The sequence below is a fragment of the Chenopodium album genome, chromosome 25, assembly GCF_948465745.1.
Source record: "Chenopodium album chromosome 25, dcCheAlbu1.1, whole genome shotgun sequence".
Classification (NCBI taxonomy): domain Eukaryota; kingdom Viridiplantae; phylum Streptophyta; class Magnoliopsida; order Caryophyllales; family Amaranthaceae; genus Chenopodium; species Chenopodium album.
The window spans coordinates 34,712,355-34,727,619 of NC_137858.1; the positions used below are offsets into that span (position 1 = coordinate 34,712,355).

Sequence of the window (15,265 nt, forward strand, 5' to 3'; positions counted from 1 at the left end):
ACTTGGCAAGGGCATGGCCCTGCATAACTTAACAATTCTTGGTGTGACAGATCCACATCAGTCTCCCAGGTCCCAGACTCCCAGGTGAGCACACAAAACATAAGAATGATGGACCATAAACTCTTTTAAAACCATAAAGGGATTTCTTATTTTCACGTGTGGAACTGTGAATCATGTTTTATGTAATAGGTCAGTTGGTTTTCACAATCCCACATCTTCGAGTGGCTGGGCATTTGCCGTTCATCTCATTAATTTCTCACTCCGATCTCCCCTTCATATAGACCAACTCTATATATATTCAAGGGGGAGAGCAACTTTTTCTGAGAAAGGTAGACAGACCCATAACCACTGCCTACTTATCCCGAATATTCAATTTCTGCACTAAATCCTATGACTTCTACTTTTATTCTACTACTAGAAATTAGCAAACCACCTAGATTTAAGTTTTTCAATAATCAACACCTATGCATCTCAGAACAGTCAAAAGAAACATTGCTGAAATTCAAAACAAGTTCTTGCCTAACAACATAGTAAACAGTAGGAGACAGCTCTAACACTCACAATCAAAATTTCAGCTAAATAAAACTAATGATTGCACATTTCCGTATCCCAAAAAGTCAATTAATCATAAAATGGTGTTCATAATATTACACCTCTGAGCGGCAGCTGGAGACTCCCAACTACAAATTAGAGTACAATTCACTCAACAATCATTTTCATTGATTTCTTACTCTCTTATCTCCTTTGTGTATAGACCAAATGATTCCCTGACTGATACTCTCTTCTTTCTCAAGCTATTCCATAACAGAATTACATAGTCATTTCCTACAAGTACCACTCTACACCCTGTGCATAATAGGAACCGAATATTCCATTTGGTGTCACAAACAACCCAGCAATTTATTGCAGGTTAAGGAAGTCCATAATGTCAATATTCTCACATCCTAATAGCTCAAAGCAAATCAATAATTTGAATGTAACATTAGGACTATGTGTGGATCTTTGTAACGTGATCCCTTACACTCATCTACTTAATGGTGTTCCTCAATTATAAAACTTCAAACTCAGTTCTCAACTTATAACTTTACTTGTTGATAAGTTCGCCAGTCCATATCCACACAAGAATACTAGAGCAGCATACTTTATTTTTAGCAGAATTTGATTGTGTGTTAAGCATTAAGCTTGTGAATATCAACAAAGTGCTACATACAGATCAAAACTTTGTTTCGACTTCTAAATTCCTTTCAATACCCTACCCTCTAAAGGGCTTCAGTTGTTAAGTTAGGATTGTCTTCTCTCAAGACTATATGGACAACTGCTGCAATAAAACGGAGCTATGGCTCAAGCAGACACAAGCATATTACATATTCAGCACCAAGCTAATATTCAACTTGCCATTTGTTGTCTAATAGCATAAAATATATAGGCACGCAATTTCTTCTGACATACCATAAAGAGTACTTATCTCAAATACTCAACTCCTACACATCAAATCCTTCAGCTTCTAGCCTTCTACAAGTTCTAATTCTACTACTAGATATTAGCAGTTCACCAAGAGAAGAAAAAAAAAAAAAAACATGCACCACAGAACAGTCAAAGAAACATTGCTGAAATGCAAATGAATTTCTGCCTATACAGAACATAATAATCAGCATAACAACAACACAGCTGTAATTCTTACAAACAAAATTTGTTTATCAAACTTTTCAGCCAATAATGAAAGAAGCATCTAATCCATCACCTGAATTTCCAACCCATGGATCATAGTAGCCAAGAGCACATGGAAATAACTCTTAACCTATTTCACAGAGTTTACTCACTACATCTAAGACAATGCCTATCACAAAGAAGCCCTTGAGGATAAGATAGCCTTATGAAAGAATCACTTTCCTCTGCCCTACTTTCAGTTCTCCACACACACACACACACACACACACACACACACGCACGCACAAACACACACACACAAAAAAAGGGGAAAACTCTGCCACTCCGACATCTACAACTTTGATTAGCAGCTTCTCCATACACTTCTAATTATTCTTGTTAGGCCCATTTCTCAAGAGAGTTTTAACCTCAACATCAACTAAAATCACCATACATCCCCTCATAGCAGAAATGGCCAAAAGTAATTCTGCCTTTTAACAAAATCACAGCTGTGCACCTAATTTATATTAAAAGGGACTACAATATCAGATTAACTAAACCCCTTCCATCCTATACGAAGTATATCTTAACACCAACCATCTTAACCCTCTTACCTTCACCATTATTTTAGGAATCGATTAAGTATTCCATGCCACAAGGCTTGTCTCGACCAGTCTCCTGGCCCTTTAAGTCTTTAACATGTAAAATCTACACAAGTTGAACTTTTTTGAGAAAAGATATACTTCCTCCGTTCTATTAATATTGCAACAATGGACTTTTTGCACTATTCATCACTCTTGTTTGACCATATAATATGATTTATACGTTAAGCAAAATATAGTCACGTGGGATCTTGTTGGATTCGTCTCATAAGATACCTTCACGATATCAACTTTTTATAATTTTTACTTCTAAACAATTATAGATATTTAGCATATAAAATGTGCTTTGGGATGCGTAATTTCCTCCTTGTTGCAATATTAATAGAACGAAGTACAAAATTACAAATATGAGATTCAGACGTGATTGATCATATGGGAATATGGGATCTCATCAACTGTTTAAATTGTAAAGGTATCTACAGATACTAATAATATAGTTTTAGTAAATTAATAACTGCACAATTCAGAATCCTAAAAAGCAAACCAAAGTTCTGAAAGCATCATCCCTGACAATATCTAGATGAAGATTGAAGACTACTCATCCTATAATGCTATTTGATTCCCCTTGTCAGAAGTATATAATGATAGAAAGAAACAAAAGAGTTTATACCTACTCTTCAAACACCCCATTTTATGACTTCTCTCAACTTTGGGCTAGCTTAATATACAAACAATGGAATACAGGTTCACTGTCCCAAAACTGTGGAGCCACTCAAAAGACTTAATCCTTACACCATACAGCCTCTCATTATTTCCTTCCCTTGCATAAATAGCAATTAGTACACTTATCTCAGCCCGTGGTGCATATATTACTTCTACCCCCCCCCCCCCCCCTCTTCCCCTTTCTCTCCCTCTATGAATCGGCAGCGGAAGGGGCAATGCATCATTTATATATGATAGTATCGTACAAATTTTCAAAACACTGTATCCACTCTTGCGCATAACAGCTAAAGACATCTAGGTTCTAGATATATGTCTATACTTCATTGTTTATACCAACGCATGAGGTATGTCCATCCAAAAAATCTGGGTTGGGTATTCTCATGTAAATGCAAATGACCCACTATCAACTAACAAATTACTCATACAATGTATCCCAAGATCACTAGCATGCAAACTTAAAATTTGAACTCCATCTCGTTCCAATTTAACTGTTTCTATTTATATCCTTCTCCAGCACTCCTTGTTTGTTTGATCAATCTTCAACAGCCAAAAAATCACTAAAACTAAAACTAAGTTCTCCACTATCCATCAAGAGGCAAATAACTTCTATTAGCAAAACAAGCTTTACTGCTTCAGGCTTCCATAATTTCAGCCATGTCTCAACAAATTATAACCTCTACACACAGTAATTTAATCAATTGGAGTTCAAAATAGTTTAAAAAAAATTTAAAAGCAATCTCAAATTTGCATGTAGCTCCATTTACAATTTAGCATTTTTACACAAAGCACAGGTGTTCCAAATTCAAATTATCGACATTTTGCAATAGATGCTACATAATCACTAAAACTTAGCTCAATTCAGAGCTCAGCAAAACAATTATAACCAAAATAATTTATCTCCACAACATTTTCACATCACATTCAAATCTAACAGCATATTTGCAAACAACTTCATTAGCATTTCGCGCAATCACCATCCAGTGGCACAAATTATTCCATAAAATGTAAACCATATCGTATCATATAAATTAAAACTATATAAACCCTAAACCCTTGTATAATCCAAAATTCTCAGCACTAGTAGTAAGAGTAGCTAAAATGCAAAACTGAAACATCAAAATAGTAAAATCAAGAAATTACTGATCATCACCGAAGAGTTGACGAAGGCGGGAAGCGAAGATTCCAGAAGAATCGAGAGAAGCTTCATGACGAAGACTGGATTTGATGTGGTCCATACGATTGACAAGAGAAGTATGTTCGTCTTGAAGTGCAGCAGTATCTTGAAGAAGGTCATGAATGCGGTACTTTTGACCTAAAGATCGCATACTAAGAAGGAGAATTCCAGACATTGCGAAGAATTGGATGAATTGATGCTTCCTTTTCATGGCGTTTCTGAATAAGCTTCCTCTTGGTTTGGTCTTTGGAGGTTCTGCTCCAATGGAGGAAGAGGGTGGAGGAGACGCCATTGATGGAAAGGAGGATGCTTCTTCTTGCTTTTTCTGAACAAGTTTCGACTGTTGATATGAGCTGGGAGGAGAAAAGGTTGGGAGTCTTGGTCTTGGGATAGAAATGGTACTAGAAAAATTTTACTTGTAACGGTTTGGGATGACCCGAGCAGATCCGAATCGAGTCGAGCCGAGTATTAGCTTGTTCAAACTAAACTTGGTTAGAAGCCCTCGTGGATATGCTCCATAAGCTCAAGCTCGAGCTGAGCTTTAATTGTACATTTTCGAGCTTGGCTCATTTAGGTTTTCTTTTGCTTTTCATTTTTTTTTTTAATTGTTCAAGCTTAACTTATGAGTAGCTTGTTTAATTCAATCTCAAACTTCGATTGAGATATAGTAATATAAACGATTTTTATTATTACTAAAAGAGAAAGATCAAATTTAAACAAATACTTTTTATTGTAAATATTATTTAATCAATTTTGTTAATAATGTTTTGGTTACCTTTGGCGATTTTTACTACAAATTTCTTATTAGATAATTCTTATCCTAAAATATAACAATGGTTGGAATGACATGAACAAGTAGTTCACGAGCCTAGATGAGTCAAGTACTATATGGTACGAGCTAGGCCCGTTCACTAAATGAATATGAAATTTATGTTCGAGCTAGTTTGTTCAAGAGCAATTAAGCAATGATTAAAATAAAATGGACATAAGCTTCAACAAAGATAACTATCACTCTATGACTATAGAAAAAATTTCAAAAATTAATTTGTTGTACAAATTACTTCTGTATACTTTAAACAATACTACTATCTTCAATTTAAATTAAAATTACACGCAACCACTAATAAAAAAAAAAAAAAAAAAAAAAAAAAGCTAGTGAGGTTAATAGGTAATATAGTGAAGTAACATAATTTAAAGCTGATAAACTGTAAATTGGCAAATTAATTCCCCATATTGGACACATACTGCAGTATGCCCAAAGACAAGAGCAACGGCTAAGTGACGCAACTGCTGCACCAAAAGGTTTCGATCTGATCACCTAGTTGCAATGTTGCATTTCTAGCCACAAACTCTCTTGCTCAAAATGAATTTACCCAAAAAAAAATGACAGCGGTCACTTGGTACAAAAAAAGCTTGTTCCTAGATTGCCTGCGAAATAAACAATCCTGTTTAATTTAATTAGACAGGAGAAAAGTAAGAAACATTTTCACCTTAATAGCCTATAGCAGTAAAACGACAAAAATTGTGCGAAGCAATCAGGAAATACAAAGAGAATCTAATGACATTGCAATAAGTTGGTTCCTAATTCCAGATGGGATTTAGAGAGATGACTAAACAGCTAAGGCAACAATGCCACAAAAGTCACAATTTGTCATCTCATACGCTGGTACCGGTACCCCGTAATAGACAAACTGCCAAAAGAAAGAAACACTAACAAGAAATTCAACCAAATTTTCAAGGCAAAGGGAAAACAAGCAGACCAAACCACAACTTGATATAACGAATATACACAATTTAACTTAAACACACAGATTCCATCACAAATGATTATGGTTCATTGTCAAGTTGTATAAAATGCTTAAGATCATTATAATTAACCATGAGAAGGACTCAAGAGTTTTAACGCGGAATGCATCTTTGCTTTTATACGTAGAGCGTAGTAAGTTGTAGTAATTAATCCATCTTTAAACAAAATAAAACATATTTCAGTACACTTCTCATCTTATCATGAAGAGACAAGATACTTAACACTTTAACAGCATTAACCTGAGGAGCACACTATACATACCAGAAACATTAATGCAAAGGTATTTGCATCAAAAGTCTAAATTTCCACATGGTTTTCCTTGGACCTCCTTGCTTCCAGTCATGTGTTTAGATTCCTTTTACAATCGTCATTATCATGAACACGACTCCTTCCAATTCCCAACTTAGGAAGACCACGGTTCAGTCCATCAAGCAACACACAAGCCTTACACCATTTCTGCACATAAGAACCCAAAAACTCTTAGCATTCTTGGAATGAGAGAACAATGAAGCTTGCCAAGACTGGATATAGGGAATGATTAAGCTTTAAGAATTTCAAATTATTCATCAAGAACAGGAAAAAGTTCCTCTCTTTCCTTTGGGAAATCAAGTTGCAGTCACTGATAAACCAGTCCACGGTAGACCAACAGTAACACAGTGATGGCAGAAAGAGATGCATGCCTGGGACTAAAACCAGAAAAGGTGCTTCACAGATATACCCATAAGTCTCGGGGTGTATGATAAACACACCAACAAAACTATCAACAAGTTAAATAATCAACTCATGGTGAGAATAGGATTCTAGACTTCTAGCTGTAACATGTAGACATTGTCACATCGGAGGTATATGTTCAAAAGGAGAAGGCACATGATACCTGGCTTGATATATAACCGCAACGCTCACATATTCCCTGCTCTGGCATTTTTGTTGAAGTGGCAATCCTGAACCTCTCGCCTGATTTAATGATATCAAGTATGGCACTAGGTCTGGGTGACAACATTTTATAAATCAGTACACATGTGACGTTACCAGAAAATAAATTAGAAACAAAAGGTTCAAATAAAAAAAAAAAACCTAATCCTCTCCAAATCCTTGATGAATTCCCGGGCAAACCCACGATACGCATTTGGGGAGTAAATACCTGCAATTACACGGAATGAGGATATTCAAAATGATACACGGTCTTCTAGAAGCAACATTTTACAAAAACATCAAGGAGAATCTGAAATGTAGACATTGTCAAGATAACTAAAATCAGCCTCCACTAACAGCTATGATAACTGATAAACATCCCACAACTCAAGTCTGTTCATTACCATTTTTTATCCAGTTTATATGAAATTTAATGAAGATATGATAACTACAAAAAGTAATGTCCAAACTTTTTTTTGGGGGTCAATTTTAGAAATCAACATGATAATTAACTTATGGGATTTATTTGGAGTTCATTACACTATCAATATCACAAGACTTCTAACATCATAAAACCAAAAAAAATGAAAAGTTACGCTGAATGGATCCTTAGCGTTGGTTGAAGTGGATTAGAAAAAGAAAAAAAAATGTAAGTCGAGACTTACTATTTTAGCAATATACTTGAGTTGTCGTACAACCTTAGAGATTAGGGCTTTAGATATAATATGGTTTGAAAATCTTGAGTTGTGCCAATCAATGATTTCTATAGTCTTTATGAATTTCAATCAGGCCAGATTAATATAAGAACAGCAAAAGCAACAAATACAAGTACTAAGCTGCTTTCCATTCAAATTATACCCCCGCCATCTATGAAAATATTTTGTTCAGTTAAGTTGGTCGGTAATACCTGTGTCAAACAAAAAGTTGGATGGTAACTATTGATGCAAAAGATGTGAATGAAATGCAAGGACAAAGGAATCCTGAAAGCAACCAGCCAAAAAAACACAAGTATATACTTACATTCAGTGGAGAAGTAGTCGAGCCTCTTGAAATAAGCATACGTAAATTGTGTAGTCAAGGTTTCACATAAAAAATATAACCAATATATAACAAATTCACAATAATAAATCAATACTTCGTAGAAACTTGTTTAAAGTATGTCACAGCCAGATCCGTAAAATTTAAGCAAAGCTTATAAAAAAAATAGAATTTAGCGAAAAAGATATATAACAATTTCCTTCTCGTAAGTATACTTAAATGGCTTGCATCTTGGAATAGGTCCATCTTCACCGGTTGTTATTGAGGTGCATCTACTCAATCTACAAGTGAAAAGCTACCAGACTCAGCCATAAATAGGCAGGAGAAAAAGCAAACAAGGAAAAACATATACTATACAAGATTACAAGGCTTAATTAGTTAGCTATGTGGAAATTCAACAAGCGGCCTAGAGTTGTAGTAATGGCTTCCTAGTTCCCTTTGCAGTATACCTAAATCAGAGCATATTTTTCTTTCATGTGTTTGGAGGGGGGTGGGGGTTGGGAGGGGGGGGGGGGGGGGGGTACAGAAATCATAAAGCTGGGAAAGGCACCAATAAGAGGTTATACCTGGCAATATCACCACGTAATATGTTCAAGAGCACTGTCTCAGCAATATCATCTGCATTATGTCCAGTAACAAGCTTGTCTACTTTCAACATTGCAGCACCCCGATCAAGAGCCTTAGAGATGAATAAGCATATTAGGTGAAGACAAATAAATAACTTACTAACTTCTCAAACATGAGATAACCGAGCCGGAGTTTCTCATAGAAATAATCTTTCATTGAACAAAGGAGATTCGACTATCAACATATGAGATTATGGGTGCAATTAATGATGGCATACCTGACGCCTAAATACTCCACAGAATGTGCAGTTATTCTTCAACCCTATCATCTTCACTATCTCATCCATAGTCCACCCGTATAAATCTTTGTACGACACAACTTTCAAGGGTAGCCCATACTAAGAAAAAAAAGTGCACAAATCATGAACATCACCAAACAACAGGAAAATAAACAATACACATATATACTAAATTCACTAAGCATGGAATAAAAGTACAAACGAGTTCTGGCAAAACATTGGATATGGGTGTCAGAATTAGATATGGATCGATTAAATTCAATGACACGTTCTACAAAACATCCAACATTTGACGTGAACTTGGGCACAAAGGCACAAAGCAATTCAAATTAATATAATCAATACTTGGTCCACATTAGTTTTGACATTTACCTAGGCACATAATTTTAGGTGATGATTTATTTGATTTTTTATAATACCACTATATTGACAATATAGGCATGACAAAGGATGATGGGGGTATTCTTTCTATTGAAAAAGTAGGTGATTATGAGTTTTTCTTTTTTTTTTTTTTTTTTTTTTTAAAAAAAAAAAAAAAAAAAAAATTACAAGAGTAGAATTTAACTTTATAGTATTGGACTAGTGGAAAAAGAGAGGTGTAGTAAAATTATACATTTGCATTTTCCAAAATAGAAATGTACAAAATGAATGGGCATATGAAAAGGAAACTGTAATAATTAATCAAGGACAATCAGAGTGTTACTTAAATTATATGTAATGTTAATTATTTTGATTACTCAGTATTAAATTTCTCAGAAAAGAAATAGTAGTTGGCAAAAAAAGTAAACTTTAACAATACCTCTGATCTTATTAGTTCTACCCAAATTGTTTTTCTTTTTGGTTCTAACAACTTCTACTTTATTCTAATTTTGGTTAACGCATTTTACCATCTTACCCCACAATCTATCCACCTTTTTTCTTACACTACCCGCTTTCTACTCTCCCTCCCTTAAGTTATTAAACACACCACTTTTGTCTTGCTTTCCTTGGTTTGTGGATCTAACTAACTAATCGTGGAGGGGGGTTCTACGTTTCAATTTTATCCTAAATTTTTTTTTAATTGCTTCTAAATAAAGCTCAAAACTGAACAAATTTAGAAGGAAGTAAAAGAGGGGTTTCTCTCTATGTTCAAGGGAATCCTATCAATGATGCTGATGATATTCCAAAATAGTGGTATATCTAATTTCTCTTAGAAACTATTGGGAAGTACTGCCATTTGTCTACCTAGCAGGCTGGCATTGGTGTGCCTATGATGAGGAAAGGCAACAGAGTTGGCCTAATAGCAAGAGAGGTTTTATGTGCTTCCGTTACAAATGCTAATATAGATGCTACTCTTTTTTCTATTGAGGATGCAAAAGCTCCGGGTGTAGATGGTTTTAACGCTTTTCTATTATTTCTTTCATACCTGTAATATTTATAAGCCTATCAATTGCACCTATGTCGCTCTTGTGCCGACAAAAAATAATGAGGACAGTACTGGATAAAGACAAAGATAAAACAAGAGAGATCAAGTAACCCAGCAACATTCCTTTCCTATTGTAACGATGACAATTAACAAATGACTAGCTGTTAGGAGTTTCACAAGGTAGATCTTAGGTAGAGATTAGACACATAGGTACCGTTAGTGAAAGCTACTAATCTAGCTTTTGGATGACTAAAGGTAGCATTTCAGATTTTTTTTTTTTCTTCCAAATTCACCATTATCTGTTAAAGCAACAAGCCCCATACAATAGCTACAACAAAAGTTCAATTCCTAATTCTTTAACTGATAAAAAAAAAAAAAAACTGCAAATCACTAGTAGAAGAGTAAAGCAGTTGACAGGCTACAACAACTTACTTTGTCAATCATGTTCACTAGAAGAAAAAAAAGAAGAAGAAAAAAAAACTTAAAAACACATTCATTTTACAGCTAAAGTTTCATTGAAACTAAAAAATTTATCAACTCACTTGAATTTCATTCCTCTTGACAGTTTCAAGCGAGTCATCCCTGTAGCCAGTGATGCCTTCATCTATAGATAATAGAAAGAGATCCAAGCCATAGTTGTGTCGACGATTCAGCTCTGACAGCACATATGCAAGGACAGTGGAATCTGAAAAGCAACTAAATGTCAGAATCAGAAATACATCCAGTTGCTATCAGCATATCAGGGGTGAAAAAAATGGGCTCAAGTTTGAGTTTTATAGTGGGTATTTTTAAATAGTTGTAAAACCTCTAGATGCTATAGCAGATAACATGATCCTTTATCCATCTCATATAATGCCCACAAGAATTCAGACTGCTATAACAATTTATCGCCAATTAATGCCCAAAATCAACTACTGCAATCAGCTATAAAGAAGAGTGACAATATTTAAAAGGAGATGTCAAACAAAAATCTACAACCCCAACAAGTAAAAACAACTATTCCATATCATATTGTTTTGCTTAGATTATTAAATATAATGTCAGCTGCTAAAAATTAGAAAACTACAGTACTACTCTGCAATGTACAATTAAGCAAAGGGAACTCTAGCAAGCTAATTGGCATTGACTTAAAATGTTAAATTACGTACAACGAATGAAAATCGCTTTGTATTGATACATGGTGGAATATTCAAGATTGCTTTCATCGCAACAGTTTTTACAGCTAAAACCCACACAAGACTACTTGCTAGTTCAATTAAAAGACAACGATAATAAAAACAAAGTTCAGTTCCTCAATGCAAGGGAAATTTCAGGGCATAGCAACCTTATTTGTTAAATGAGAAATTGACCCTTTACAAATTCACTTCATTGACAATTAATTTTAGACATCATAAACACTAAATTAACGAAATTTCTAACATTAATTCATCACCCACATGCTAAATTTGCAATTTAGTTGATGATCATAATACCAATTGCATTCTCATAACTATTTTACCTTTTCCACCGGAAGCGCCGATTGCAACGCGTTCCCCAGGCTTAAACAGCTGATTTTCAATTATGCAACTATGTATCTCTTCTTCAAAAACAGTATAAAAACATTCCCTGCAAATCTTTAACCCCAAAAAGAAAAAGTTCCAAAATTTTTAGGGTTTTAGCATAACTTATAATTGCATATACAACAATATATTAGATTAAAGAGGGCAGTTACAAATTGCAAAATGTGATAATTTGGAGTATTGGGTATAATCTAAGAATCAAAGCAAACAAAAATGAAGAAATTGAAAAAAAGGGAAATCACAGAAAAACCTGTTGGAGGGTTTTAGGGCGTTTAAGAGCAGGTTTTCTTTGATTGCAAAGAAAGCAAAGCTTTGCTCCGCCATTTCTGGGTTTCGCCGCCTCCATTTCCTCTGTCGTTGAAGATATATTCCGATTACAGTTTCACTATAGTATACGAGTAAAATTTTGTGTTTTTTGGTTGGTAAGGGGAAGGGCCTTACCGAAAACTCTCATAGGTTTTTGGTTGGTAAGGAGAAGGTCCTAACGAACTGGAAACTCTCATAGGTCCTCTTAGCTCGGGTTAGCGGGCTTAGGGATGTCCATAATTCGGATAAAAACCGAAATCCAATCCAATTCAAACCGAATTATCAATTCAGATCGGATCCAAAGTTTAAATCGGACCGGATTGAGATTTTTTGAAAATTCAATTTTTCGAATTGGATCGGATTGACCCTAATTGGATCCAATCCAAATTGAAAAGCGAATTGTAAAATTAAGCTTGTATAAATGTGGATTTCTTTGTTTTTTGAAATTTAGCTCAAATACTTACTACTATGTAAAATAAATTAGGGAGACTTTGTATTAAGTAATTAATGACTTGACTTTGAACTATTTATTTTAATCATGATTTTGAAGAATTTTATTTATATTAAAGTTTTATTTTTATACTCGTATTAGGTGCTAAAAAAGACTGAGTAATGTATTATAATTCGGATTTTCGGATCAGATCCAAATAATCAAATTATAGTTCTGATTGGATCGGATTGGATCAGGAGAGAAATTCGAATCGAATCGGATTGGAAAATTGAAAACCAAATTATATTTTGGATTGGATCGGATTTGGACTAAATCCAAACCGAAAATCAAACGGACAACCTTAAGCGGGCTAGACAATTTGGAAGAGTAGGGGGGAAAGATAAGGGAATCCCACTCCCTCAAATTGTCACTAGTGTGGATTGAACATCCATAAGGTAGTCTCTTTTCCACAAAAAGCTTGGCTTGGTTAGTATACGAGTAATATATATTGTAGTTGAATACTCCCTTTTCATTTATACTTTTTGCATTATACTAGGGATTCCAACGCGCGCGATGCGTGCGATATATCTAGCTCTTTGAGAAGAATTATTATTGATGTCCTTTATATCCTATGTCGGTTTGTGTATAATATTTTATCAAAGCTTTTTGCATATAAACGACAAAATGTGTTGGATGTTCTGTAGTTGTGTAATTTTCTAAACTTTAGTTGAGCTACTTTAAAATAATGCCCCACATAAAGCAACAACATTTCGTTGTCTAATGACTAATATAACCCCCATTAAATATAGAAAATTCTAAACTTTATTAATCCATTCTCCATTTAATTTCTGATTAATTGATGGATCTTAAGAAAAATTGCAAAATTAGTTACACATGGGCATAAAAAGGTAAACAAACATTTTGAGAGGTATAATGGTTCGTGCACTATTTATAAGAGCAATGTCCTACTTTTTATAAGGTAGGGATAATCAGCCATACATCATGGGTAGAAATCCTAGAATAAAACCCTGCACTTAACCATTTAGTATATTATTTAAAATGTGATTATATCACAATGCGTGGTTCTTACATGCGCCTGTACGATACACAATGAACATATAGTCATAATGAAAAAAATACATACTATTAAAATATTATTAACATATACCTAGAGTGAAAAAAAACATATTTGCACCAAAAAGAGTGAAAGAATATATGTCCATGTTATTTGATTGTTTGTCTAATGCTGTAATGTCTTTCTATTTGTGACATAATATTATTTGTTTATTATGAATTTTTTTTTGCATTTTGTCTTTAGACTATGGTGGGTATATATAAATAGTATTCATTACATAATTTTATCATGTTCTTTATTAATAATATTACAGATGCTCTTTAGATGTACCAAAAGATCCATAAAGTTGAATGTTCTTTACAAAACAGCTACATGTTCTTTTCGTTTTTTTTAGACACATGGACCATAAAAAATTCAATTATATCATAAGAAATGTGATTATATCATTTCAAAAGTGATTATATCATCTAGAAACTGATTATGTAAATGTATCATTTAAAAAGTGAATTTATCAGTAAAAAAAAACTATCAAACAGTAATTATATCATTCGAAAGATAATTATATCATCTAAAAGGTAATTATATCATTTGACTAAATTTTTTTTAAAAAATATGACTATATCATTCAAAATATGACTCACAACAAAATAATTATATTATCTTAAAAAGAGATTATTTCATCCAGAATATGACTATATTATTTGAGTGTCAAATATTAGGTGTATAATAATTTATTGTAGATTGGGTCCACACAAAACCTATTGCACCATGTGGCCGCTCGTAAAGTAATAAAGTAACCTCTATAACACTGACCGAGTAACTCTTGTAATTCTGATCAAGTCACCCTAGCAACACTAATTGAGTAACATCTATTACACCAACGAAGTAACCCTCGTGATGGCATGTCACGAGATGTGGCCAAACACATATATGAATTTTTTAATCACTAGATTAATTGTATGATGTTATGCGTAATTGTTGCAATCATCTCAATGAATATATTAGTACTCCCTCCTTCTCATAATAGAAAATTAGAAATCTTATTTAGCTGTTTTTTCACATAAATAAAGGAGGTTGTAGATTCCTTAAAACTAATGATTGAAAGTACATAAGCACGTGTGGGGTTACAAAAAGATAGAGAGAAAGAAATAGTAGTTGGAATTATTGATGAGAGGAAGAGAGAAGTGTTAGGAATTGATATCAAATGACATCAATAGCTATTTACTTAAGGCGAAACCCATAGGTTAAAAAATTTCCCTCCAAAATTTGTTTTTTTTTCCACAGCTTCTTAGGCGGAAATGGAGGGGGAATGGAGATCGAGGGTGGTTGACGGAGTTGGATAATGGGGATGAGGTGTTGGCGGAAATATAGGGAGAAAGGAGATCGGAGGTGGTTGGAACAGACGATAGGATTAGCACTAGTGGCCGCAACAATCGCCGCAATATCGCCACCACCAAAGACAGCAGCAGCAGTAGTCGCCGCAGCAACCGCGACAACCGATCCACCAGCTAGCATTAGCAGCAGTGGCACAACAACCGCCATCACCAGAGGCAGCAGTAGGGTCGAGCGAGATGATGGTGATGGTGGTGGCGGCGAGATGATGGTGATGGTTATATAGATCTGCTGAAAATGATGACGATTGGGGCTTATGTTTATAAATGAGAAATGAGGGAGGAGGAAGAAGGGGAATAAGAAGCAAATATTTGCATAAAATGCCATTTA

The 15,265-nt window shown here is 34.4% G+C and overlaps 1 protein-coding gene and 1 pseudogene across 2 annotated transcripts; both read right to left on the bottom strand.

The window, feature by feature from the left end:
- Positions 1–4,108: 4,108 nt before the first annotated feature.
- LOC145614039 (uncharacterized) lies at positions 4,109–4,438 on the bottom strand. The gene has a single exon (XM_081669046.1). It carries the CDS (start codon positions 4,436–4,438, stop codon positions 4,109–4,111), a length of 330 nt encoding a protein of 109 aa, XP_081525172.1.
- A 1,781-nt stretch (positions 4,439–6,219) lies between these two features.
- Positions 6,220–12,141, bottom strand: LOC145613488 (cytoplasmic tRNA 2-thiolation protein 1-like; annotated as a pseudogene). The gene is made up of 10 exons (XR_014106958.1): positions 11,983–12,141; positions 11,672–11,786; positions 10,716–10,858; positions 8,748–8,867; positions 8,470–8,582; positions 8,092–8,184; positions 7,886–7,926; positions 7,028–7,094; positions 6,828–6,939; positions 6,220–6,409 (listed from the first exon to the last, which is right to left on the bottom strand). The product of XR_014106958.1 is annotated as a cytoplasmic tRNA 2-thiolation protein 1-like (transcript).
- Between the last annotated feature and the right edge of the window lie 3,124 nt (positions 12,142–15,265).